The sequence below is a fragment of the Bombus flavifrons genome, chromosome 1 (genome assembly GCF_040668555.2).
Source record: "Bombus flavifrons isolate JBK064 chromosome 1, iyBomFlav1_principal, whole genome shotgun sequence".
Classification (NCBI taxonomy): Eukaryota; Metazoa; Arthropoda; class Insecta; order Hymenoptera; family Apidae; genus Bombus; species Bombus flavifrons.
The window spans coordinates 20,736,893-20,764,892 of NC_138442.1; the positions used below are offsets into that span (position 1 = coordinate 20,736,893).

The 28,000-nt window shown below is 36.0% G+C and overlaps 1 protein-coding gene and 1 long non-coding RNA gene across 7 annotated transcripts; one reads left to right on the plus strand and one right to left on the minus strand.

Annotated features, from left to right (window-relative positions):
• Positions 1-184: 184 nt before the first annotated feature.
• Positions 185-9,792, minus strand: LOC138185233 (uncharacterized). Its single transcript, XR_011174558.1, has 3 exons — positions 9,445-9,792; positions 6,944-7,088; positions 185-2,093 (listed from the first exon to the last, which is right to left on the minus strand). It is a non-coding gene; the product is annotated as an uncharacterized LOC138185233 (long non-coding RNA).
• Positions 9,793-10,077: 285 nt separating this feature from the next.
• Positions 10,078-27,965, plus strand: RhoGAP15B (RhoGAP_ARAP and RA_ARAPs domain-containing protein RhoGAP15B). Of its 6 annotated transcripts, XM_069113056.1 has the most exons (16): positions 10,078-10,670; positions 12,640-12,839; positions 12,979-13,057; positions 13,605-13,881; positions 15,165-15,948; positions 17,082-17,898; positions 19,632-20,112; positions 21,366-21,555; positions 22,041-22,173; positions 22,841-23,080; positions 23,518-23,730; positions 25,659-26,080; positions 26,487-26,726; positions 26,961-27,163; positions 27,247-27,288; positions 27,412-27,965. In XM_069113056.1, the coding sequence occupies exons 4-16, from the start codon at positions 13,790-13,792 to the stop codon at positions 27,548-27,550; spliced, it is 3,996 nt and encodes a 1,331-aa protein (XP_068969157.1). In that variant the 5' UTR covers positions 10,078-10,670; positions 12,640-12,839; positions 12,979-13,057; positions 13,605-13,789; the 3' UTR covers positions 27,551-27,965. The 6 variants fall into 6 exon arrangements, with proteins under 6 accessions (XP_068969157.1, XP_068969067.1, XP_068969324.1 ...); XM_069112966.1 differs by lacking the exon at positions 12,979-13,057; XM_069113223.1 differs by lacking the exon at positions 13,605-13,881 and having other exon boundaries at positions 10,079-10,670; positions 12,640-13,057.
• Positions 27,966-28,000: the final 35 nt, after the last annotated feature.

A 28,000-nucleotide genomic window follows, 5' to 3' on the forward strand; every position in this document is an offset into this window, starting at 1 on the left:
TCAATAAAGAATTCGCATTACGTAGTTTGGAATTATCTTAAACGTGCAAATCAAAGACCGAGTACGATTTCATCGGTCGTTTTTTAGCTACGACTTTAATTCTCTGACTATAATAAGATATATTTAATAATATTTATATGTAAATATAAATATTATTCGTTAAAATTCGTTAAAATTTGTCGATCTTTATTTCGAGTAAAACGACGTTCCTATTGATAATTTTAATTTGTACAGTGTAGTCGCGATACTCTGGTTAGTTTAACGCGCAAGCTGAAATTCCAATTTTCTTCTACACGTTCCAATGAATAAGTTTGAAAGTGTAAAGGATGCTCGTAGAATTCGATCGATCGTAAGAAGAATCATCAACGTCACCTAGAGCTGTACACATTTTCTCCGCCTACTATGATACGTGTGTTACGTGTACAGTATACAATACTTTCTTGCTTTTTGATATACGTATATTACATTCGAAACGATACTTTATATTTGTGAGACGTTTATTCCAACGGCGTGCGCGGCGAGTTCGCGATATCTTTTATAAAAGCGTAGTATGATTTAACACGTAATAATTATGACGCACGTGTGCAACGTGGCTCCCTTGGTCGTGCGAAAAGACAAAAAAAGAAAAAACAGAAAAGACAAAAAGATAAAAAAAAAAAAGAAGAAAGAGAGAAAGAGGAAAGGGAACCGAAGAGATAGAGCTAAGGAAGATCCGTCGTTTCTTTTGTTTTTCTTTTTTTTTCGAACTTTCGTGCATGCACGCGGATGCGATGCTCTGCCCTACGCGTGATAATAGTATTTTTGGTACACGGTCGTGCCACGATAGCAGCTTCCGATCGGAACGGATATCGCGGAACGACGATTGTTGATCGTTGGTATATCGGTGCGTTGCGTATTGTATTTATAATGATAATTCTATTTTTGATAACCGCTCGATTGATTATTCCATTTTAGATGTTGATCGTTCTACGAGGCCGCGTTTAGAATAATTTTCATAGCTTTTAAGATACGTCGCGGGAACGAGCAACCGATACGATCCTTTCCTTTTATTCGCATAAGCATCGTTATAGAACGACTTGGTCCCATGGTCCATGTGAAACGTCTCGGACGTAGATCATTTCGAAACGACGAGAGAACAAGAAGAAGAAGAAAAAGAGGAAAAGACAAACGAGAAATAACTTTGCCACTTTATCGCTTTGTGAACGGATTGCCTTTCGCGAAATGGACGTAGAGCCTCCTCGAGCCGAACGTGTAACGCGATTTATTGGCATTCTGTATTTGAGTATACGGCGGTGCATAATACGTACGATATAGCAAAAAGGTCTTTTTATTATTATACATCGTATCGTCCGAACGATCGATCTCAGGTGCGTCCGAGATTTATTCTAATTAATTAACTCTAGCAAGCTCATTGTTCGTAAATGTCGTGCCAATAGCGAAGGGATAAAAGAGGAAAAGAAGGGAGCGCGTGCCAAAAGATGAGAACGAACGATGGAACGAGAATGTAGCGTTTTAAGAGGATACGAAAGAATTGAGAGAGCGGAGGCTGCGAACCAGTCGGATCTGCTCGATCGTGTATCCCGCTTCTCGAGTTGTTCCTTCTTTCGAGCGATTCCAGCGATGATTAATCAATTAGTCGGATAATTAACTATAAACGGAAATGGAACGGGGATACCGAGCGAGCATCTCCGTCTTGTACGGAATTATACGAACTAGTTGTTACAATCTTTTAACTGTTGAATTTTTGCAGTAGATGGTAAGTGTCTTAACGTATACCTTATATAAACTACACGATAATATATTCTATATTAATGTTTCTTAGATTTACGTACGAACGATCGTCCGCGAGCTTTCGTCGATCATCGTCGTCGTCGGGCACTCAGAAGGCAATAACTTACGAATTAGTCTGCATAATCGATTATTGTACAAACTTTCGAACGATACAGCGCGGACGCGTTGCCGTTGTTCGAATTCAAATTTGGACATTCCGTGGTCGATGGTTCCATGCGCGGTGCAATCCTTGTGAGAATCGACGATTTTCCATGTAAAGCCATCGGATCGATCGATTCTGGATACCTTCGACGAATTGACACCTACGTAACGATATTGTCATTATGATTCGAGAAATTTGTCATTGACGTAGAATCGCGATATACGAGAAAAAGAGGAAACATACATCGACCATTACGATTTATACGTGTAATATAAAGTTGGAAATTTGGCAGAGAAGGGCGAGAGGAAGACGAAAGCAAAATACGATGGAACGCAGAAACGAAAAGTAAATAAGACGAAGGAGATCTCCGGGGAAACGAAACGCAAATAAAAACGTGACAGGTGTTTAAATTTGTCGAAGGACGTCCGGATAAAAAAAAAAGGTCTTAAACATTAATACAATCTAAATGTGATAATATATTTGCTATATTGAATTACGACGTAATTATTACATATTCTAATTATTGATAACGCGCGAATCGTACGGCAGAAGCGAGCAATTTTAAGAAAGTCCGTCTATCCGTGTGAATTGTATGGCGTGTGCAGCAGCAAGGTGATCGACGAGATCGGATTTCTTTTTTTACGTAAATCGAATACCGTGCCAAGAGCTTCAGCGTCTATTACCATCACGATCGGCTTGGACAAGTACAAAGTATTCGGATAACTTATTTTTTGATTATCGATGAACGACGGAAAAACGAAGAGAAACCGATCACGCGACGATGAAAAGAGCAAAAAAGAAAGCGGCTATGCTCCTTTAAAAATACACACTCCTTTAGATACAGCTTGTTCGTACGAATTATCGACGAACATCGAATCGAATTAGAACGACGAACGAAATAAGAAAAGAAGAAGTTAAACGAAGTAAAATAAAACGAGAAGCACGAGGAAGAAAGAGGAGAATCGTCGCGTCACCTTTGTCTGCGTTTGCGTTCGATAGTACACACGGCAAATCTAACGTTCGGATTTACGATTTGCTTCACGAAATATAAATTAAAAAAAAAAAAGACTCTTGCGCTCTACGCATATATATATTATATATATTATATATAAATGTATGTGTATGTGTGTGGGTGTGCCTAAAGATTTTTTCTTCGGATCTATCTATTTCACTCTGTATTTACCATCTCTCTTTGGCCCTCTACTCTCTGTCGCGTTTCCTTGCCAACGTTCTTTCGTCTCTTCTTTTCTTTTTGGGGAAACCGACAGAGAGTGGATCGGTTTGATTGATTCTTAACTGACGATCTATTATCGTTTTTTTTCAATTAATGCTCAATTTTTACAACAGACGATCTTTCTCTTTTGTACGATTATTCGATACGAATATCATTTATTATTATTATTATTATAACGTGGTGTGCTAAGCTGATATTACATCTATCGGTTGTTTAATAAATTGCTCGCACGATTAACAGTAAGATGGATAAAAAGCGAAGGAACAAGAAATCGTCAGTTGAGGATTAATCGCGTTGTTTAACAATTGTCTCTCTGTGTTCCGGTTGTACCTATAATATATAATATATATATATATATCCCATCGATCGTTCCTCTTGATAGATGCAGTCGCGTTGTAACCACGCGCGTGCACGGTGCATCTGCTTGCGTAGACGGTCGTAAGCGATCTCGTGTTCCAGAGTATACGAATTATACGTAAGGAATATTCGTCGATGTTTCCGACGACTCGAAGAACCAGATAAAAGTAACTTATTGTGGAAAGAGATATTTTTACGCTTTGATGTTTAAACAGATGTTTCGTTCGAATAGAATGTTTATAAACACGTGACCGTTTTTGCTATTGTATCGACAGATACTCGATCAGCGTGTCCACGAGAATTATTTTCGCGTCAATTATCGAGTCGATAGACCGCAAAGTACGATCGTCTGTTCCGATGTGAAAAATATCTCTCTGGATGACTAATCTCGGTGAACAACGGCCAAACGAACTAAAACCGAGATCATGGATCGCTTGAGTGATATCTTTAGTCCACCATCTTTCGTTGTGTATAGCACCCCTGAACGATACGAAGTTTTTATCTGGTTTTATCTCGTATACTCGAAGCTACGTCCCTGTTCATTTGCTAACTTCGTGCGTATGAAATTTAACCTTTCTATCTCGTTCCTATTTCCACGTTTCAGTCATCCGTGACGTACCACCTGTTTCGTAGTAACGCCTCTGCGATATATAAATTGTTTATTTATTATTTTTCTTAAACAATTCAAGTACATGTTATTCTTCTTGAGTATTTTTCCGCTGTTAATACAGTTCTTTGATAAATGCATCAGTGTTTCATAATCGTATTACTGCGTTCTTTACGACAGTTTGATGATATTTATGATCATCGTGAATGCAAAATTTGAAATTCCAAAGTACTGTTATTTGTTTGGTATTTAATACAAACTCAGTCCATGTCTTTATGGTTTAAAAACTCGGTGGATATTTCCTATCGTCAAAGATCAGCCACAATTTTTTCTCTTCTCTATAGGCTCGAGTCTACCGTTTGGTCATTGCAATGCTGCTAATTTCAGTGCAATGCTGCTAATTTCAATGCTATCTACATATTTCGACTTTCTGCCTTTCTATAGTATAGCTGCCTTAGTCCTATATTTACCTAATTCTTCGGCAGTCTTTTTTCCAGCAATTTCGATACGATCCTCTCTGTCTTCTACTAAATTCCTCCAATATCTCTCCGCTAAAGAATTATCAACCAGCTTTATCTCCGCAATCGTATCGGATAACATAGTTTTTCAATAGTTCGTATCATACGTTAACTTTATCTTTCGTCCTTTTATCATCTGCCACTGCTGCTTCCATAATGTTCCCTGGCGTAAAGTGAACAAAAATGCTGCTTTAGAGAGGAAACGCGAGCAGGCCTATATTCGAAAAATGTGAAAAACGGTAGGCCTAAATAAATGGACAACGAAAAATTGCGAATTTTATGTATAGATAAATATTCGTATTTTAAATGAGCGATCACAACGACTTCGAAACGAATTCTAAAGACGCTAGAAAACACGAGACGCCGAAACTGTCGAAGCAACAACCCTTTTCGGTGCATCGCCAACACTTGAACGATTTCGCGCGACACGCAGTTCGATCGAGAGGCGTCGCGACGCTGATCCTTAACACCGTCCCAAAGATCGTCGACTGTTCGTAACTTTAGATTAATACAATTGAAATGCGGCCGTCGATGCGCCTCTCGACGTACGTGCGAAGGTTCGATGATGTTCCCTGTGGTCGAACGATCATGAAAATCAGCGTTTAATTTATCCGCTCTTTGTTGGAAGATCAAGAAAGATTAAAAAATTTCGATGGAATTTTATGATAGGATCACGCAGCCACGCGAGTCGTAGACTTATTTCTTAACGTGTTCCGTGTCGCGAATTAATTTGAGCGAAACACGTTTGATCGTCGCGATGTCTAATTAAATACTCGACGATGGAATAAATCGAAGATCGATTCTGAACGAACGATTTTTCCTAGTTTCTTTTCCGTCAAAATTTCTCTAGTCTCTGGTAATACGAAAAATATCTGGTAATATATAGATTTTCAACTTCCCGTGTAACGATATTCAAGATACGAAATTAATAACATATTATTACGCTTTAATCTTTCTTTGTACGTTTCTTAAGCGCTTTCTAATTCGAGAAATCTTGCAATCTTTCACGCTCCGCGACAATTGACACGAGCCACGTCGTAAGGATCGTGTTGACCCTTTCGTTAGGCAGAGTCTTCTCTATAATTCTATAATTAAGTTTACAAAGATATTCGCCAGAGGGAACATTTTCCGCATAACTTAACGGCGTGAATGAGAGAGACACGATGGACGAACGATGCACGCGGCACGTATACGGATCTCGAAGTCCGTGCACGCGCGTTACTCGCGTACTCGCGCCTCCAGACGTACGTAACGATCAGTCTTAAGGATACAATTAACGAGAAAAGTAAACGAATAAACTTGTCGTCGCCATTGTGATTTAAGGTAGAGGAATTGACCCGTGGTTGGTCGCTCAACGTGCAACACCGAACCGGCGTTCATGACTATTTAGATAATTTAAGATAAATTGGCCAATTGATATCGACATCCGGTGTAATTGTCCTTTGGTAAATTCTGTCGCATGCAGGATGCTTTGTGGCGATATCGATAAACAAAAAAAGAAAGTTCGCACGAGACAGTTGGTTTGTCTACCTTCCTCGAAATCGATAATCCATTTCGCAGTCGAATCATTTTTACCTACGTTTATATATTTCTGTGTTTTTATGATTAAAATATAGTAAAATAGAAATATTATATACTTGGTGAAATGGGTCGAAACGATAAAACGTAAATGTCCTTTTTACGATATCGAAATTGTGATTTTATGTCACAATTCCTGTTTCTTTTCGAGAAGCGAAAACACTTTGAACATTCGAAGCCTTAGCACGATTTCTGTATATTTTCCTTCGACTTAAGAAATCCTTTGCTCGGTAGAAAAGGCGATCGAATCCAATGGAAAATAATCCAAAGACCTCAGCGAAGTTAAGATCTATGTTCGACTCTGTCTTCCTTTGTTTCTTCTTTAAAAATTATTAGAATCGTCAGAAATTTCATTCGTGCAGATATTATCACAGAATAGAGCAAATGGTTTCTTTCTCTTTGACCTATAGAAAATTTCTCAGCGATTTGTCACGCATCTTCAACCACGAAGCTTCTCGTGCGGTATCGATCCAAGTCTCACCGATTGATTCGTATTTGCGTTGAACTGTTCGTAATTTTAATGATGCACGATCGCAAGAGGTCGCTGTATACTCGTCTCGTTTTAGGCGAAAATGAAGGAAAAGACAAAATGTCGGTCGGTGGTGCTTCGCATTCGAGGACTCTCGGGCCAAAACGTTTACCTGTTTGTATTGCCGGAGTCACTATTTGGCTTTGGCGCGATAAAGTCTTAATAAAGGTTTCATTAAAATATTTACCTTTTGAGTGTTTCGTCTTTCCTTCGTCACCGATGGCTGGTGAGTCTCGATCGTCACAGCTTTATGCAGATTCCTTGCATTCTCCTTTCACAGCCTGTGCAAATATAATGTGACCCGTTGGATGTGTATTTATGTTATGTATATCCTGAAATTTTGATCCATCGATAGATCATATGACAAATTGATAATTTCAAACATGACATCTGTCTACTTAGTAACTTGTTATTTGTTTTAAATCTTATCAGCATCTCGTTTATGTGTATTTAAATTAACAATAGCCTGTTACAGTTCAATAAACAAATTGTCGATGTATCTGTCGTTTTCGAAACGCATAATGGTGCTTCTCTATCAACTAACGCATTACTCCACTAATTACTATTAATATACTGTAATTAATTATTTATAAAGTAGTTATATGCAAAAAAATACATAATCACGAGATTTTTCCAAGGTTTTTCCTTGCTTCAGTTTCAAGTTTTTTACGTATAAAGCAGAGCAAAGAGGTTTTTTCTTCCAATGACGAGGAACAACTTCACAACGTTCGATAATTAACAACATCAATTTCATTACTGCGGGTTGGCTGTTAAAAATGGATTTCATCTCACGATGATATTCTACTAAAAATAATTACATTAATCGTAACGAATTGAAATTCTTGCAGATTTCTCTATACGCGATACTATATGCATATTATTAATTATACGATGTATTAAATTATATCCTGTGAAGAAGCAAGTATCCGCAAACTTTTCAGCCGTATAAGCTGGCTAGCTTCGTACAATTCCCGTGAAATATCAGCGAATATAGCTATTCGATAACTTAATAAGATTGTTATCGACGTTGATAAACGTCTCTAATGTCAGGAGTTTCGATTATACGCAACAGCAAGTATTATAACATCGTCAATGAATGAAGTTTTTCTCAATATGGACATATGGACACGAATATGAATTAATTCAGTTTTATCTGTTGATGATGATAAAAATGATATCAAAGTTATGAAATACAGGCTCTGTATATAAATTATTTTCATATTTTTCTGGATGTTTGAAATATATTGCGTGAAACGTTTTGATGTTGTTTCAACGATGAGTAACTTTAAGAAGTGATTAATCCAATATGTCAATAAAATCAACAGAAAATGTTCTGCCGATAACGAAAAAATATATTATTGACTACAGATGGCACTTGTATATGCATCATTTGAATGCCGAATATATGGGGTGCCGGACTCAGGAGCAGTTCCGTGGTTGCCGCCTATATGCGGCGCTCGTACCCACAGGTCATCTCGTGGATGCCGTCTATTTGCGGCGCTCGAAGCGAGAAGGTTAAGAAAGATTTTAATAAAAGTTGCATTGCCTTCTTCGTAGCAGTTACACTATATTCTATAATCAACTATATATCCTTTGAAATATCTTCTTTGAAATATCTTGTATCGCGTTCCGAGAAATGGGAATGTTCAATTTAAATGTTTAGCTATAATACACTGCACTCTTTGGTCAAATAATCAACATAGATTCGATGAACGAATGGCAAACACCGTACTGAATATCTTCGATTATACATTTTTTAGACTGGTTAATGAACGTAAGAATGATTATAGCTAATGAACGATACTTGGAACAAAACTGGCCTTTATCTTTGGTATACATAACCATGCCCAATTGCTTTATGGTCGATAAAAGTTATCGAATAACCAGATGATGCTGCCAATTGTATGACTCATTCGTAGCTCGGATGATCAGTGGAGTTGATTCCTTTTGATTTTTCTATGAGGGGCGCCGGCGAAGGCGATCTTAAGGAACATCACCAAGAATACTCGATGTTACATGCTCTGTTTATCTAACATATTGAAGATATTAACAAAATAACTATAAAATAATAATAAATCTGCAATAATATATTATTTAATATCTAGAATAATAATAATAATAATTTTAGAGAATTAAGAATTTGTTTACTTTTATACATTTTAGAACTTTTGCAACAAAATTTTGTTATTGATCTTTTTATTGCTACTATTATCCTTCTTTTTCGATGCTTGTAGATATTTTTCTTTCTAAAGGAGACGAAGATCAATATTTTCGCAAAAGATAAAGTAAAACGCCATCGAGTATCTATCTACCACCTGAGAGGTGAGTTACACGAATGAGTTGGTTGATGAAATCATTTCTTTCACGATTTGAAATTGTATGAAGGACCAGATATAGAAGAAACGTTCTGTGCTTGTTAAAAATGTTGTTTCCTCGAATACTCTAAAGATAGTTAAAAAGAGAGCATCTGAAAAATAGCATCTAATTTTGGAGCATCGCTTATAGTTCTATAAAAAAAATACCTAAACGTTTTTCCTCAATGTTATATAACTATGTACTAGAATGTTCTAGATACGCGAATTCTTCTATGGTGCAATTTTTTTTAACTAATTTAATTTTTCTCTATCTAATTATCTGCATGTGAATCTTCTTGTCGGTATTAATATATTAATATTACGTACTACTAACCCAGTGCAGCTTGAAAAGTAGGGTCGAGCAGCGAGATGTTTTTCTATATAAGTTGAAAACTAAGGCCGGCCTTGGTTTATATATATCGGAAAAAGATGTTGAGAAAGTTGTCGAGCTTTGCAACGTATTTCAAAATCATCGAAATTGGAGAGCAAGTGGCTTCTCCATAAATTCGTCCATTTTTCGTGAATTTCGTTTCAAATTTCCCGTGGTTTGCGTACAAAACCACCGGGGTTATTAACATTTCTTTATCGATGCTCTAATCAATGACAACTTCGTCGTGAGGTCCCATTATCTTACATATAACGAAATCTTTTCGGGTCATATACATATGAATCATATATAACAGCAGAATGAAAGAAAATCCTCTAACAAGTGATTCTTCTAGACGTTATCAAATATCCTAAAAACATAAATACATAAAACACGTTAAAACCAACCTTCTGTATGGGTAAATATCCGTTAATAACAGAGTTGTAAGTAAAATTAAGGTTCGACAGAGGATGCATTTGTAATATCGCGGTCAGATTCGTGAGTTTCGTTGTGTATACACGTGCGTGTAAATAGTGGCTGTGAGTCGACATAGTGGGGATATAGAAGCGGACAGTAACGAGAGTAGGGATGCATAGGTAGTCTCGCGTAGGTTTCAGAGCAGAATGTTAGTGCGAGCGCACGAGTACTGGCGACGTGTTGCAAGTGAACGCGTTTTGTTCCTTTTATCTTATCGTATATAGTTTTATCACTGCGTAAATAGCAGGAGTTTTATGTTTACCATTGCTTAGATAATTTCGTTTGTCGAAAATTAAGACGCGAACGAATCTAGGGAAATGTCAAAGAATGCGAAGAGAAAGGAGAGAAGCTCGGTCGCCAGAAGTGTGAGATTCGCGTCCGTGTGCGTGGTATCTGTGCGCGCGTTGTCTCGTGCGTGAGTGTATCGGCGTTCCGTGCTTTGTGTGTAGCTCTAAACTATTTGGTGCCAGTGTGCGTGTCGTAGGTATATATCGTGTGTATATACCTTTTCAACGGTGGAAAGAGAAGAAACGAGGAGAGAGATGATGACAGTGGCAACGACTAACGGCCAGGTGGGTCTCTGACCCCGCTGGACAATAAAACAGCTTCGTGTTTTAAATAGTGTTCTATGTGCAAGATTAAAGCACTTTGATCCGCGAGAAACACTCGAATAACCGAGGAATCGTTTCACGGCCCCGTCTTGGACAAGTTTCAAGGTACGTGCCTCTTGTTTCTTTATATACGATGCCTTCGTTTCGACGACACTCGAGAATCAACAAGTAGGCAGCTTTGGTTCGCTATAGAAAAGTCAGCTCAATCTGGTGCGCTTAAGATACATGCTGTAACAAACGTTTCAAAGACACTGACTTTCCGCTACAACAGAGATTTTTCTCGGCACAATCGTGGTAACCTTGCTGCGTGAAGATCCAAATAGCATAGATACATCAGGATATGTTTACTGTGTAAGCAAAAATGGAGACTGATTAGAATGAGACTCGACTCTAGATTTGTTGACATATGATGCACTGCAATACATAGACTGTAAATACTGCAGATAGATATAGCGTGAATAAGTAGGTATATACATATGAAAGTTAGATATATATGATTATGCTTCTATCTTGAATTTTCATCTCAAACAAAAAGCTTTGAGTTTTATTTGGTATTAAAAAATAGCGAATTTTGGAAATACATAAAAACACAATCTAATTTCATCTTCTATATATCTTAAAAATATGTAAATCTAGGAGTAGTGAAAGATTATACTGACCAATAATTAATTTTTGTTCAAACACAATATAAACCACAGTTTGATCCGGACAAAGTATAATATCTCGTAATATCCTTAAAAAAATGTTGCACTATTTACCGACCTTAATCTCTTACATTTGTGTACCATACATAGACGACATAGATTACGATTAAATTTGTACGCCAAAACTAAGTAGAATATAGCTAATAATGTTTCTATATTAATAAAAACAGTACCTGCATTTTTTTAGTAATCTCAAAAATGAAAAAGTTGACCGATTCAATAGCCGAACGGATTGATCAACAAAAACAAACCGATGCATAGGTACAGTACAATAGTAAGGAATGCCATATCATTAACACAAATGATATTATTCTTTTAATACGAACTATAAACAGGTATGGTTACGTGAGCAACGAAGATGCGCGCATACTAAACGTAGAAGCCTATCGACGTTTTGGCAAATATTTGCCTTTCAAAGGAACAGTTGCCAAGTATGCCACTCGGTTGATAGAAGTAATTGGAGCGACTTTATTATTGACTGTTTGCCTTGCATGTATTTTTGTGTGTCATTTGAATCATACGATGAATACCAAGATCAAATTATCTCGAACATGTTTTATCGGCATAACATTTGAATAAAAGAAACCATTATATTCCAAATGTAAATGATAATTAACGGACTGTTGACCAATTACGTTTAACAACTAACACGTGCCATTAATACAATCAAATAAAAACACTAAATTAATTTCAGTAATTATCCGACATAATAAATAATGTTACAATGATAGCTTACACGATTGTGTATTAATCAAAAATGTAGCTCAACTAATCTTTCTTGAATGACAAACAAAAAACATTGAAAAAACATTTGTGTAAAAAGAATGATTCACTTAACTGAAGCAAGCCATATTTTTGTGATTGAAGTTAGAAACAAATGTTGGAGGAAAAAGAAGAATGGTTAAAACTGGACTACATATTCACGATCACACTATTTATATTTTCTATGTTTTTCATACGATAAGCTCTACAAAACTAAAATTGAAATACCTCTTAAATTAATCACTTTTCTTTCACTTTTCTGTTCTCCCTGACATCTTTTCTAACTTCAACCAAAAAAAAGATACTGCCTGTTGCAGTCGCATGAATCACCCAGTATATCTGTCTTACATTTAAAATCCGTAATCTTACCGACTTAATTCAATAATACCGTTAGGTCAACAATGAGAATTTCTTTAATGAGAAAGTGGAACGCGCGAGTATCAGAAAACTAACCGCGTATGTTTTCCAAGACTGGCCGAAGTCACGGAATCAAGTTTACAGACTTTGATAGCGCTGGTTTTAGCGCGAAAAGACCTTGCTTATTAATGTTAGGCAGCAGGAAATTGCGGGCGTTTAGGGAATAACGTCGAATACTTATCATTTTGCAGCGGAGATATCGGTTAATTTTAGAAACTCTGATGGATCTGTTGGCACGACTTTGCCATGATTCACGTTCCGTTCACGGCTGAGCAGAGGGAACATCGAACCGCTCTCCTTTGTCCGACAATGAGGAACATGGGAATCTAGGTCCAGCCCGACGATCCATGGATCGGAACTGAGAAAGCATGGAAACGTGACGTTCGTGTTGGTTAGTGCAAAAAACCGGAAACTGGATGCGTTCGCTATCGGATTTCGAAGCGATGACTCAGTACTACAGAACAGTCGTGTCAATTTATAGTTTTCCCTGTTCTTTTTTCTTTATTGTTCTCGGTGACCACGTGACTAAGATGCGGCGATTCAAACGCGCCAGAGTTTCCAATGACTGTCGTTTTCGCGGGAATTAGAAATTTTATGTTATTAGCCGTTGTACGTATTACTCTCGCATGGTTTATCGTTTGATCTAAGTTTGTTTGTTATTTATCAATTTTTCGAATGATTTTTATAAGATAACATTTACGTGCAATTTGAAGTAGATGTACTGGAGAAGATGCAGCATCCTAACCTATATCTTTGATATCAATTGCATAAACGAAGGTATTAAATAGAAAGTTCGATTCGGATTAGCATTTGGAAGCGTTAATAAACTGTTAAAAGGAAGTATACGTTAAGTTCCACAATTATATGTGTAGTACTAGCGTATGATAACGCGCGTATGATTATCATTCAAATTACTTCCTTAATAATGTGTCTTCATTTCCAGATTTACATACATGAATAAACGTTACGTACAAGCATATGAATAAACGTTTCACGTTTCAAATTAACTAATTCGAACGTTTTATAAAATATTTTATCGGAATGAGATACTTTCTACGAACAGTAAAATTATTACGAAAAGATGATTTGAGAAATAGCTTAAACACGATGGAATTACAGATTAACTTGAATTACAATTAACGTAAAATTTAATTAGGTGAAAATTATCGGACACCAGAAGGGGTATGCATGAAGCTGATAATCAAGACGAATCGAAATTATAAAACATGATTTATTCCAACTGCTCATTGCTAATCACGTGACTCGGAAGCGGTGATTCAATCGTGCAGAAGTGCTTCGCGCTGAGCTGTCTTTATTATCTAAGTAACTATCGTTGGTAGAATGTACGAAGCAAATGTTGATAGTTCTTCGAGTCAGTGTTCAACGCCTCGTCGGGGTCTCGAAAATGAGGAATCGTCTTCGGATGTTGCGACGTATGATAAATTAATATATATCACTTTTTACAAATATTCGCTTGGTAATCTATCTCAAAGCCTTGAACAATTATGTACTCAATCTTTGATTCAGCATACAAATCGCTCGAACTGCCCGATCTTTTTTACCTACCTTATTCATATTCATCGTTTATTCACTAACAATCCTTTATTAACTATCAATAATTTCTTTTTAATACAAGTGTATGGGAGAAGAGTTTCTTCAATGGATGAACATTTCTACCTGAGATTGCATTTTAATTGTGCAACGTGAGAACAGGTGCCAGCAGGCTTACGCATGTGTGTTGCAAGATTGGAAATGAATTCTGTTTGCTCGATAAGTTTAGCATACTTTCACTGCTTTGTGGTAGTACGATCAACCACCATACGCTTCTGATTATTTCAGAATTTGTAAATTTTGTTTCCGATTTTACTATTATTCGTTAATTTTAATGTCATCCTTTCATTCATTTGATACAATTCTAATTACATAATTTACATATGTGTACGTATAATCGCAATTAATTTTTCTTCTCTTTTTCTAATTCTGTATTAAAAATTAATTATCAGTTTACTATCATTGACACGGTATCATAAAAAATTCTAATCCTCGTATTAGATCAATTGAAATATTAATCGAATGTGAGATATGGAAAGTAATAAATTAAAAAGAGACCAAATTATAACTGTCCGACACTGCTCTATTATATCTCGCCGCGCGCATGTGACTTTTTTTTACGTCTCAAGTTGCACTGAACGCGATACTATCAAGTCCCTTGACACAGGTTGACGAGATGACAACCGAATAATCATTGCAATTATAACATAAGACGGTTTAAAATCGCTCGAACATCTCAGTTCTGTCTTTTTAATCACAATTAGTCTCATTAAATTTATTAAAACGATAATTGTATTTCTTGTAACAATTACTTTTTCGAAGAAATATCGAGTTCTTTATCTTCTAAATCAAAATGAACAAGTTATATTCATTTCTTTAAACGAAACCCATCTTATCGAATTCCTCAAAATTATTATACATAATCGCTTGACCTGAATCGTACAAAAATCATTAATATCATCTCGGATTCAGTCGGATAAGCTGCATCGTAAAAACTTATAAAATTCGATTATTCTAAGAAATACTTTATTCGCGAAGTTCACGAAAATTCCAAAATTTGAATGACAAATTATTTAACCAGCTCGCACTTCACAATAACAATAGCATCCGAAACGTATCAATTCAAAGTGTACACGCATGAAAGATATGAAAATACTGTTATAAGGGGACCGAAGCATGTGGCGCAGCTTCTACGTTCCTGGATCCTTCGGTTAAAAACGAGCGGCGAGACAGAAAGATATCCATACGAGATGGAGGAGAAACCGATACCGAAACCTAGATCGGTGATGACCGAGCGACCGATACCAGCACCGAGGAGGAAGTTGCCACCTTCGATGCCAACAGCTCGATTCAGCAGTCACAGCGATTCGAGTCAATCGGAGAAAAGCGACGACTCGAAATCGACGTCGGAATCAAGGAGTACGAACAATGAATTTTTTCGAAATCTGAGCAGTAGTTCCCGACAACTGAAAGACGAGATTTCGGAGAAGATGACGATGAAGGGCCGTGCGGTAATTTCCAGCACGAGGAACGCTAGTATTAGATTGGAGAAGTCGGTGAAGAATCTTTTAACGAGACGGTTAACTTCGTTGAATCAGGACGATCTTTTAAGGGATAACACCGGTGGTAATAAGAAGTTCAAAGATCCTGTAGAGGATGAGAGATGCGTCTCGATGCCGGCTGATGATATTTTCAGCAGCATCTCGTTCTACAGTCCCTTGAACAGTAATCTGAGAAGCGTCAGAAATGAGGAGGATCTTTCCGGGACGCGTCACAGTCCACCACCTCCTGCATATCCTCCTCCACATCCCGACGAGTCTATCTACGACGAACTGCAGTCCGTCACGTCAGGCAGCAGTCGATACGACACGATCAGCTCGACCATCTCTGACAAAGTCGACAGGGACTTCCCCGAATCGTTTGATCTACTTAGTTTCGTGCTGAATCAGGTAAACGTACCGTTTAAAAATGTATTTCAATTGTTTTAGCCCTTTAATTTCTGTACAACTTCTTATTTACTCTACACAACATAAGCAAATTAATAATTTATGGGTTCTAATTCATTTTAACGACTACATTGTCTATTTCAGATAGTGCTGATTCATAATAGTGTGTGCTAGATCCATCATTTTCTTTACTATTCCATCGTCTTCGACTATGCATTAAAATATCGGAACATTTATAATCTATCATTTTTTATTTCTAATAAAAATCGTTCAGTCGCTGGAAGTAAAAATCAGGAAAATTTCTCGCATTGCGTCATAGCCCCAGCTATGGGAATTGGAGGGTTAGAAGCGTGATTTGTATTGTTTTTATAACTGCATCCAAGAATAATGCTTTTGATTGTTCGCAAATTCTTCTTCGTTCTCTTCCTTTGTTTTCTTTTTTTTCCTTGCTGTGCATTGTGAACACCTAGAGGGAACATATTCGCGTTGTAATAAGATTTCGGAGCAATATGCGCGCGAAAAGAACGGACGATCAAACAAGTGAATGAAAGAGGGACATAGGATAAAAGTGGATTTTGTTTCTCGACTTTTTTTTATAAATAAAAGAGCGAGTCTGAGTTGTCGCGATACATTCGAAATGTTTTGTTTTCAGTTTACTGAAGGGAATAACACTTTTGATCCGAGGTCGTTAACTTTCTTCCCTCCACTATCAATAAAATTGTTAGCGCGTGGCCGTCAGTCTGTCACTTAGTTAGCGCCCGTTTAATATTTTAAATTACTTCAGCTAATTCAAACGTTTGATTTCTATCAAGCAAATGTAACTTTCCAGCTATTGTTTTTGTCGTAGCATTTAACATTTTCTATGTTATGGTTTACTGAATCAGTCAAATATCGATACAAATATCTAAATATTACTTAATCTCTTTATCCTATTGTCCTTATCAAAGAATAAGAATAATAAGACAACAGAAGACTGATCAGAACAATATCATAGGATCAGATTGCGGATTTTTATGCGTTCATAGGAAATTTATATAAAAGTCTACAATCTTGCATGTAATTAACAAAACGCCGAAACAATTACGTTAAGGTACAAAGGAAAATATAATTAAAAATTTCCCATGGTTTATTAACAGGCCAGTGATTCCGATCAGAGCTTGAACCTTTCCGACGTAAACGTGACACTACCGTTAGACAAATCGGATAACGTGAAGAGATTATCCAGATCCGATTCCTGGACGTTCTACGACACCGCGCCAGTTGGGAAATCCGAGGGGCTCGACGAACTGGACAGGATATCCAGCGCAGAGGAGGACATCCTGGACAAAGAAGTGCCTCTGCTCGATCGAACGTCCGACGCGTCAAATGGAAGCCAAGCATCCATTCAAAATTCTCTGTATGAAAATCTGTCGCCGCAAAAGGCACAAGAAGAGAAAGAAACAACGTCGAACAGTCCAGAAAATAGACAACAGAGTAGTAAATCATTATTGTTCGAGTTTGATCCGTTCGCGAGAACTTCTGATGAAAACGTGTATAGCAACTTTGAAAATAACGATTTAATGTTACTGGAGACTTTATTGGCCACCAACGATTCGCCGAGCAGTTCTGGCAGTATTCTGGACTTTCAGGAAGCAGTCGATAACGAGGAGGAACAAGATGACGTGAACGAAGAGGATGCCGAGCAAATCTCGTCAGTGCCACCAGAACCACCGAAAAGATTCGACTCGTTGCCGAAAAACGAGTACGACGAGGTCGCAGAGATCCTTCCAGAACCGGATAAAAGTGCTACGGGGAAAAATCCGGCTCTATTGCCGAAATTAGCGCATCTAGTGACTCGGAAGCAACCCGCTGTTCCCCCTAGGAAATCGACAGCGAAGAATCGCTCGAGCGAGGCATCCTCTCCTACTTCTATGACAGTTAAATCCGTGGCTGCTACGACTAGCGATAGTTCAGGTACTTACTTAGTTATATCGTAGCTTTAAGTAGATCATTGAATTAAGATTTGTTATAAATCGTAAAAGGAATGTACGCGACGTAGGTAAAAAGCAGAAAAGGTAGGATTTTATCTAAAGAATTGGAAGTAAATTTGAAAATTTTAGGAAGAAGATTACACCGGTATTGAAGAAAAGGCAAGAATGTAATTTAAATGAGCTTGGTAATGATGAGAATAATTGAGACGACTTTTCACTTTCCATATGTATGAGAGAAAGTAAATACGTAGGTGGAGAGAACTGTCAATGTTAAATGTGTAGATGTATATTACCGTTCAAAAATGTATAATCGCTATTTTACATTTGTCAATTCTTCTACGAAGAACTGATGATTCAACTGAGTTTCGCATGTGGGTACTGCGTGGCATTAAATTTCAAGATAGCGATAAATTGCAATATCCCAATATGCTTTATTACACTTAAACAATTATATAATCCTACTACTCGGCTACGTTTTAACGTCTTGGCTGATCGATTATTATAATAATTATCTGCCTAGAACTTCATGCATCCTATTTTTAGACTGCAATTGAGCTTCCAGCGATGTATAGAAGTACAGAAAGACTATATCGTCAATTGAGAGTAACTTAAATTAGTGTTAACAGTTTAACCCTTCTAACTCGACGGCACTTGAAGCATTTTGTCCTACACCGCTGTAAAACTCAAAATTATGATAATTTTTTATATAAATAGCCTACGCCTTAAAAGCAATCGTAATTTTAAGATCTGATTTCTAATATTTAATATGAAATACTAATGACTCGACAGTGCTATTCTATGGCGATATTTGTATTGTAAAATACACCGATATATACAGTATATATATATAATAAGTATATCGGGTCAGGAGGATAAAATCGTATGGTAATGAGTATCTCGTTAATTTTGTTCACTTCCGTGTCTTTATTCCTAGTGTTTAAAATAAGGTGTAGGCAAGTGCTTGTTTAATTTCATATGAAGCATATGGTAAAGAAAACGTTTTATTTTTAAGCTCATACTTGTCCAACATTTCTTAAGTTGTTCACTATCTTTTTATAATAATATAAAATAGTATTTGTATTCTCGCAATTATTGAATTTGATGATTTGTTTAAACTGCCATTTATAGTATAATAGACGATTAGTTTTTAATAAACGACATACCAATGAAAAATTTCATTATTACACTACGTATGCGTATTGTTAAACATTGCAATCTGTATATCGTTAAAGAATATTGATCATTTGAATTCAATAATTACGAGTATGAATACTTCTGCGACACACCGTATCTTGTTAATAGACTGCGAACGTTTATGCAATTTCATACTTCTGTGGCGATAGTTAAAGGAATAAAACCTAAATAGAGATTTGTTTCACTTATTCAAGAATATTTTGAAATTTTATACATTTTTGTATATCGATATATCATATTTTGTATATTCTGTAAATACTTGCAGTTTTAAATGTCTTTAAACGTGATAAATGCATGAACATCTACAGTCTATGTAGTCTATATTATACGTGAAACACAATAACTTATTATACACAAGTAAAATTTACCATTTAGTATTAATTAATATTTAGTATTAACATCCATTTAGAAAATAATAAAACAATTTGTTAAATCCGTGACTCGAAAATTAACACTTTTATAATAAATATATTTTATATATCTCAATGAAGAATAATTATATACGTACTTTACATGCACCAGTCACGAGTACGACGAGCAGCACGACAACGACGACGACGACGACGACGACGGCCGCTGACGAATCTTCGTGTCCTTCGGGCGGTAAGGCCACGGAGGAGCACAGACGCGTGGGCGTGATCCAGAAATTGAAAAAATTGCGGCATGAGTCCACGGGGCACGGGATCAGACCGAACGTGATGAGTTTCGTGAAGAGCGGCAGTAAATTGCTGTCCAGAAGCCGTGACCACAGTGGCGTTGTGCCAAGCACGAAATCGACGAAATTGGAGAGACCAAGGGTGAACGATCTGCTAAATGTGACGACGCACCGTGGAATCGTTTACAGGACCGGTGTAGGAATAGAAAGAGCGAAGGACCTGGTGCAAAGGGCAGCGATCTTAGCTGACCAGAAGCTCTCTTTCTACACAGATAAGGGCATGTCTACTCTGAAGGAGATCGTTCACCTCGACACAGTGTACAGCATTCATCTCCTCCAGGACTTTAAGTGAGTCCGCTTTTTCGTTGCATAAAAGAATACTTCTCCGAATAATAACACTTTATGAAAGAGAAGAATTCGCGAGACGAAGATACATGAAGTAGCGTCATTAAATTCTGAAGAAAAAAGATATGAATACGTGTGTATATTTGATAAGAAAACGATTGATTCAAGTATGTGTATTATTAGACTGCGGATTTTTATGCATTTCTGAGAAGTTCGAAGATACAGAAAATTTGTTTGTTTAAAGAACCTAAGAATACGTGTAACGTAAGATATAATATTTATAAAGAAATGGGATAAGTAAGTTACTCCCTAACTTTTTTTATTGGATAGATTTCATACTTTTTTTATTGGATAGATTTCATACTTTTTTTCTTTTTACGTGGAGGAAATCTTCATAGACACCTTACCACCCTGTGGAGGCGGCAGAAGGTAGAGTGCCGGGATTCTTACCGGCTAAAACCTCCACGGACGGGACGGTAGACCAGTGCGAGTGATCGTCGGGTTCCAGGGTGCTTAACACCAAGCACCTTTTTACCAAGCACTCCCAGAAAGTACACCCACAACACACGCAAGGGAGGGGCTGGCCGCTTGCCTGTTGTATATCACCACTTTTAAGAGAAATTTTGGATTTTCCTTTTGCAAATAATACCAGTTCTATGTCGAGGATTCGAGAACTCGCGACGCGTCGTCTTCAATTCTGGGCTTTAACGAGCGTAGCTGGCTGCCCCGCCGAATAGATTTCATATTAAAGTAGAATTATTCGTTATAATATTCAGGAGGTCTCTGCTTATGTCTTTCGTTCCTTTATTTGTGTTAGCAGAAACGTGAATCTGCAGAAATATCCGCAGGCCATTTGTTATGTAGAAGTTGCAATCGCGATCTTATGTGTGTATGATGCATAATATTTAAACTGCGGACTTTTATGCAAATTCATATTACTGAATATGTAGTTAAAAAAATAGAGCATCGGTAGAAAATTGTTTCACCTATCATATATTGTAGAAAATGCTACACTTTGCGTATTTCATATATTTTTTCATATTATGTGTACTCTGTGGAATCTTGCACTTTCGAATTTTCTATAAATGCATAAAAATCCGTAGTAAAATACGTAATGAAAATATCTGTACTTGAAGAAAAGTTGAAGGAAAGTCTCAGCGAAAAAGGAAAATATGAGAAAGAAGTACAAATTTACATATAACAAGGTTAAGCAGCGAACCGACCGAGGAATAACAAAGGCAATTTAAAATGTTCAGGATAGTTGATGGAGAGACTGTACATTGCATAGCAATTAGCGTTGAGGGAAGACCGAGCGTTCACGTGTTCTACGCGAAGGGTACCACGGAACGAAGGATTTGGGCTCAAAGAATACTAGAGGCTATTACTACGGTTTTTCCCACGAAGTACACGGCTGAATTGACGAGAGTAGGATGGGCCTATTTAAAGGTATAAAAAGTGGAAAATGTAAATCAACTTTGAATTCAGGAGATTTTATTTAATTTATAAACTTGTTAGTAGATAGAGATAGGTATGGTAATAATTGAAGAAGATTTGTAAGATTTAATTTCTAATGCATTTTTTTAAATTTATAATTCTCGAATATTTATAATAAACGTTAGAAGAGCAGCATGATATTTAATGTCAGATATCTTAGAGAGTTTATTTCATCTTTCTTTTTTATGTATATGGAGAAGGTAATATATTTGTACAAGTATTTTCGTTCATCTTGTATTGATTATGACCGTCTTTGGAGAAAACCGATTTCTAATGATCAAACATCCATTTGTGAAATAATAATGACTGTCTCGTAGTCAATAATAATAAATATTACTGTAATAATTCTATTTTAGAATCAAATATTTATATTACTTTCGTTATGTTATCATCAAGTGAATTACATATTAAAAAACATTAGTTGATATATATTCTAGGAAGGCGTAACAGGCACGTGGTTTCCAGCTTGGGTTCTCCTGTATCAACGAACGTTAATTTATACTAAATCTCTGGATCCTACCACGGCCATAACTTTTGGAGAACTCGACCTTCGGAAGGCACGATGTATCGGTAAGTTTCTTTTTCTATCAGAATTATTTAATTAGTTAATATATAAAAATTTATATATTTAAACACTTTCAAACATTTATATATTTTTAAATAAAATATCAAGTTCTAATTTTTAGAAATACTTCATCAACGACAGTATGGAAGTTTCCAATTTACTGTATTAATTTAGTGACAAGCCATCTCGCTAATTTGTCATGACAAATAAAAGAATCGATCTACCTTGCAAGCTGGAAAAAAGGAAACAATAAAGTGTAATCTAGAATTAGAAATTTATCCTACACTAGCTGTACAATTTGCCTTACATTTACACGGTTATTTCTAGAATTAAATCTTAAAAGAATAATAAATCAAATTATCGATGACCGACTTGCCCATACGATTCTCTGAGAGAAAACAATTTTTATTTGCTACGGAGCTCGTCGTAATAAATGTACGACCCAGTAATGCAATGAAACAGTTATAAAAACACAGCTATTACAACGAACCTTATCTATTGGAATGCATACACAATTTTCTACTGCCTATTTTTATATGTCTGTCTCGTAATGGCCAGAGTATAGCCACGCATTTTTAAGTGCTTATCAGAACATTTTCGGATAAGCTAAATTGTTTACTTATGAATCACGGTCAAAAAAGTAGTTTCGATGATTTCCACGCTCTGTTACAGTTTTACGGGAACAGGAAGGACCTAATGCAAGTGCAGGATCAGTTCCGGTGGTGGTCGTCGATGCAGGTGGTAGCGGCGCACTACATATGGCTACACCAGGAACTCACGAAGGATCCGCATGGAGACACGCACTTTATCAAGCTGCCACTACCTGTGGCCCCGCTTTAGAGCAGCAACAACTCACGCAAGATAACGTGCCTGTGATTCTCGACAAATGCATTAATTTCATTTATGCTCATGGTAAGCATATGTGCAATGTAGTAGCATATGCAACAAGTAAAAGAAGAAGAAGAATTTTTTAATAGCATTTCAACTCTGCTCGTTATTGCCTCTAAGTAATATACTAGTATATTACTTATTAATATTATTATTATCGCTTATAACTTATATGAATTGCTCATGCATGTAAAATAATTCTTTTCGTTGTATGAAACAAAAGATATATAAAGTATATGTTAAATTCATATATCTTCCAAGCTCTGTATATGAATAAGTATATACATATATCTTGTATAGCATTGTATTATATACTTTATTTTATATGATATATATGAAATTTGGAAAAAATCTGAATTTATCTTATTTTATTTTTATCTTCCAAGTTTCATACATATGTATAATATATATATAATAGATACAGTGTTAAATTAACTTAAAAATATTGAATAATGTTAAAGGTATCATGTCGAAGGGCATTTATCGACAAAACGGATCCAATAGTGCAGTGGTTAAATTATTGAAAGCCTTTCGTCGTGACGCATGGGCGACGCAAATTACGAGGAGCGCATATACAGAACACGATGTCGCCACAGTTCTCAGAAGGTTTCTCCGTGATTTACCGAATCCATTGTTTCCACCTAACATTCACGATCGGCTTTGTCTTACCGCAGGTAAGGACCACTTACTGTCCTTGACTTTTTGTGTTCGAACTCGCTCTCTTAACCGGACGTTTTGACAATGAAACAGCATTAAATCGAGAAACCTGAATACGTTGAAATTATATTATATAAAAGATTAAAAAATTAATAACACGTAAATAAAAAATGTTATTTCATTATGTATACTTTAAAGTATCAATTTTGTTTTTCTAATTGCAGTATGAATGCAATAAATTATTATGGACAGAGAAATTGAATCATATGGATACGTATTTATATATAAACTAAGGATTATGTACATCAGGTGGCCAGGGATCACTAACGGAAAACACTTGCTATTTTATAACTACAACTATTTTATTCGGCACAATGATACATATGCTGACTAAGAGTTCGCACGCGAGACTTTCTCGATTGTCGGAGGATCCCTTTTTGTATGTTAAACGTGCGTGACATACGTAATAACATCGTTCTAAGATAGAAGAAATAGTATCTTCTTGCAGCTCAGACAAGCGATTTCCAAACGTGTACGGTTTTGAATATCACTATGCAGTTAACAGTTGTCACAGCTGTCTTCGAGCGAAGCGATGACCGTTACAATTAATACGTAGTAATCGTCAAGTGATAATGTTTCACAATAAGCAAGTAACATTTTGTAACGGCTGTTCTAATTTCTGTGCATTTCTCGCGTTGCACTGTAAGCAGAAACGTACACTGACCCGGAATTCAGAACCTTTCGCAAGACAAATTTCTTTGTTGCGATTAAAGATTCGAAAAATATTTAAAACTATATGTCATTTTTTATTTAAAAGAACATGTCTATTTAAATAAGAAGGGAAACGAAATATCTTGTAAAACAGTACATGTAGATAAATCGCCCCTTGTGTTCGTTCGTCGTTTGCATATATCTAACTATAAGAAAAATGTCAAGTTGATTCGTGTTCGCACCCACGCGTACTTTCTCACGTGTTAGCTGGTTTTAACAGGAGCCATAATATTGAATTTCCGGTGCCATTATACACAGATTTAATCGCTCTGTGGTGTCATTTAATATACCTACGTATTTTCACCAATTTTTAATAATAACAAAAAATAAAGAAGGAATGTATCTTTTTATCTTGAGTAGATCGTAAATCAATAATTATTTACTTCTTATCTATTAAAATTTTTAGAACGTTTCAAGAATGAAAAATTAGAATCGTACTTGAAAATGCACAAGAAGTATAGTTAATTAATTGTTTATTAAAAAAATCTTTGTCATATAAAACAAAGTTATCATTGTGGCGTTTTTTTTTTTGGTTCAACGTTCTCTTTGAAATAGTTTTAATAGCAACGATAATTGACGGTTCCTGTTTGTCTCCCATGTGTCACGCGTTGAAAGGGGAGTTATGTATTTTAATAGAGCGATGGAACGAACGTTGAACTCAAATACACAAATTTCTGTACGCGTCTGCAACTTGTTTTTAGTCTGGTGCGCAGCGAAACGTCGCGTGAGAATCGCGCGGAGGTCGCCGATGAATCATGGCTTTTCATAACGGGCCTTCAAGCTCCTTAGTGAAAGTAAACACATGTGCTGCTCTGATAAAAATTGCGTACAATCTTTGTTAGTCACTATTAAAGATAACGTACACTAAAATACTACCTTGTATTCGATGCGATTGGGATAATAATCATCAATAAGAAACTATTCCATCTCTTATTTCTTTATTTCAAAATATGTCCATTTTGATTAAGTCGCCAGCAATCAATTGCTTAATTATGTTGGAACCTATCCATGTCCAAATACATTACATTCCACAACTGTAATGTTTTGTAGGACTTTATAGCAATAACTAAATTTTAGTTCAATTAAGACTGAAATTAAAAGATCGTAATGCTCCATCGTTACAATTGTATATACAAATACAATTTTAAAAACGTAATTTTAAAAACTGTTTCAGAGACCGTCAACGATAACGAACAAGTTTCAGCGTATAGGAAATTATTGTCCACGTTGACTCCAGTACCGGCGGCGACGCTCAGAAGAATTCTTGCTCACCTTTACTGTTTGAGTCAACAGAGTTCCAAGAACCTGATGACTGGCGAGAATCTTTCCGCAATCTGGGGACCGACGTTAATGCACGCTGACGAAAGCAGCGCGGAAGAATGGAACAGATCCGAGACTAGGGTGATCGGTGACCTGATCAAACTCTATCCAAAGTTATATCAGTTAACAGCTGCGGATATGGCGAAAGAGGCAAAAATTCTAGAAATTCTCGAGAAACATCACGGTTCGAATAATGGTTTACGCGGTGCACCATCGGGTGATCTGAAAATTTGGATATATATTTTCTCAAGGGACGGGGAATGCATCAATGTGACCGTGAGAATTTCTTTTTTTCATATCTAATTTTTCCCTTGTCGTTTCATACAGGATATTTCAAATATGGGTGTTCGGATTTTAGGTTCCCTTCTGTTCAATTTAATGATAAAAAAGGAATTTTGAAATATTATATTTTTTGTTTAGAGGATTTAAATACGCTATGATTATGAAATAGCCTGTGTGATATCTATACTTTGTTTTTGAGAAGTATATCCTGCTTTTGTGAGATGTACAAGAGAAATATAGTTTTTATCTTCAAAATGAACTAAATATATCATTTTTCTAATACAACAATATAATAAAAATACAGCAGTAGCTGAACTTGTATAATTATCTGCTCTTCGATACATATTTAATTTATTCTGAATGTTTATTCAAAAAACGTAACGTATTTTTATTTCTATAGATTGGACCACAAAAGACTGCGTTCGACGTGTGTCAAGAACTGGCGGAAAAGACTAACATGTCAGCTCATGAATTGTGTCTGGAGGAATATACATTGTCTGGTGCACTGGAAAGACCACTGCATCATAAAGAGCGTGTCCTCGAGGCAGTGGCAAGGTGGGGATACTGGGACCCCGAGGACAGAAAGGACAATGTCCTCATACTTAAGAAAGATCGACTATACAAGGATATAGCACCACTGGTAAATATAATATTATAGGTAGTTAGAATACCACAGAATGGTTATAGAGTTACACGAGAATAAACTGCATTGAACTGGACAATTCATTTTAATTATATCGTGGATTTTAACTTTCTTAAATTCACTGTTATGCTATTATGCCAAATTTATTTATTTGGATATATTATATTTTTGTTATGTTTAAAACAATAGCAAAAGCTAATTCGTTCATCTTACAATATCTTTTATTTTTAGATGAAACCACCGATGACAACGTCTGGTGAACTTAAATTTGCTGACACAAAATCGAAAAATTTTAAGAACTACCTCTTCGAATTTAGCCAAGCGAAACTCTATTGTTACAAAGACAGAGTATGCGCAAATGTATTATACGAGTGGAAAGTAGAAGACATCATTTGGTATTTAGGTCACGAGCCAAAGCGAAATCCACAGACGGGGTAAATGCATTTCCCTTTTTCAATGCATAACAAACATCTTTTTTACGGAATTATTAAACGTATGTATGTATTTCTTATTGCAGATGGTCTATAACATTCATAGCTAAGAATAAAAAGCCAACAAGGTAACGATTAAATTAAAAGTCATTTCCATGAGTCAAAAAATTAAAAAAAAATATAGTCATGAAATTTCCTTCATATAGAGGAGAATATAATATCATAGACAGCTTTTAAAAATTTTATTTTAGGTGTAAAGAAAGTCCGTACTTTGGAAATACTTTAGCAGGATCATTAAAAGAGGAACAGCATAAATGGGTAGCAGCTATGGTCTTTGGAGAATATCAGCTAAATGTTCGACCTCCCTCAGTCAATCTCATGGATCCGTAAACAATTAACTTATTTTGTTAAGCTACGCTACTTAGTGCCTTCGAAAAACAATTATTGTTGTATCATATATAAGTTCTTTCGTCATGAATTCAGTGCCTGTGCTTGCCTTAATGCAAAAGACAATCTTCGATATTTCCAGATGATGATCTATCTATCTATATCATGATAAATAAATGAATATAGTACTGAAAAAATATGTTACAGCATTCCGAAGGTATAAATATTCCGATCGGTGTTCATTAAATTAAAATAATTTAAAATATATTGTACATTTACACGGGACTTTATAAAACACTTTTGTACGTAATTGTATTTTATGCAAATATTGTCAATCATGTAATATAACAAATTGATTATACATGTAATTTTGTCATTTTTATTTTTAAATAAAGAAGCAAAATGAATCTCCATTTATACAGAATTATGTTACAATAACCTAAATTATTTAGA

Bases quoted from the DNA above. Each gene is read 5' to 3' on its own strand.
- RhoGAP15B (XM_069112904.1), top strand. From the start codon at position 15,061: ATGACAAATTATTTAACCAGCTCGCACTTCACAATAACAATAGCATCC. The intron at 26,081-26,486 runs GTGAGAATTTCT...TTATTTCTATAG, and splicing joins GGGAATGCATCAATGTGACC to ATTGGACCACAAAAGACTGC. The intron at 27,164-27,246 runs GTAAATGCATTT...TTCTTATTGCAG, and splicing joins AAGCGAAATCCACAGACGGG to ATGGTCTATAACATTCATAG.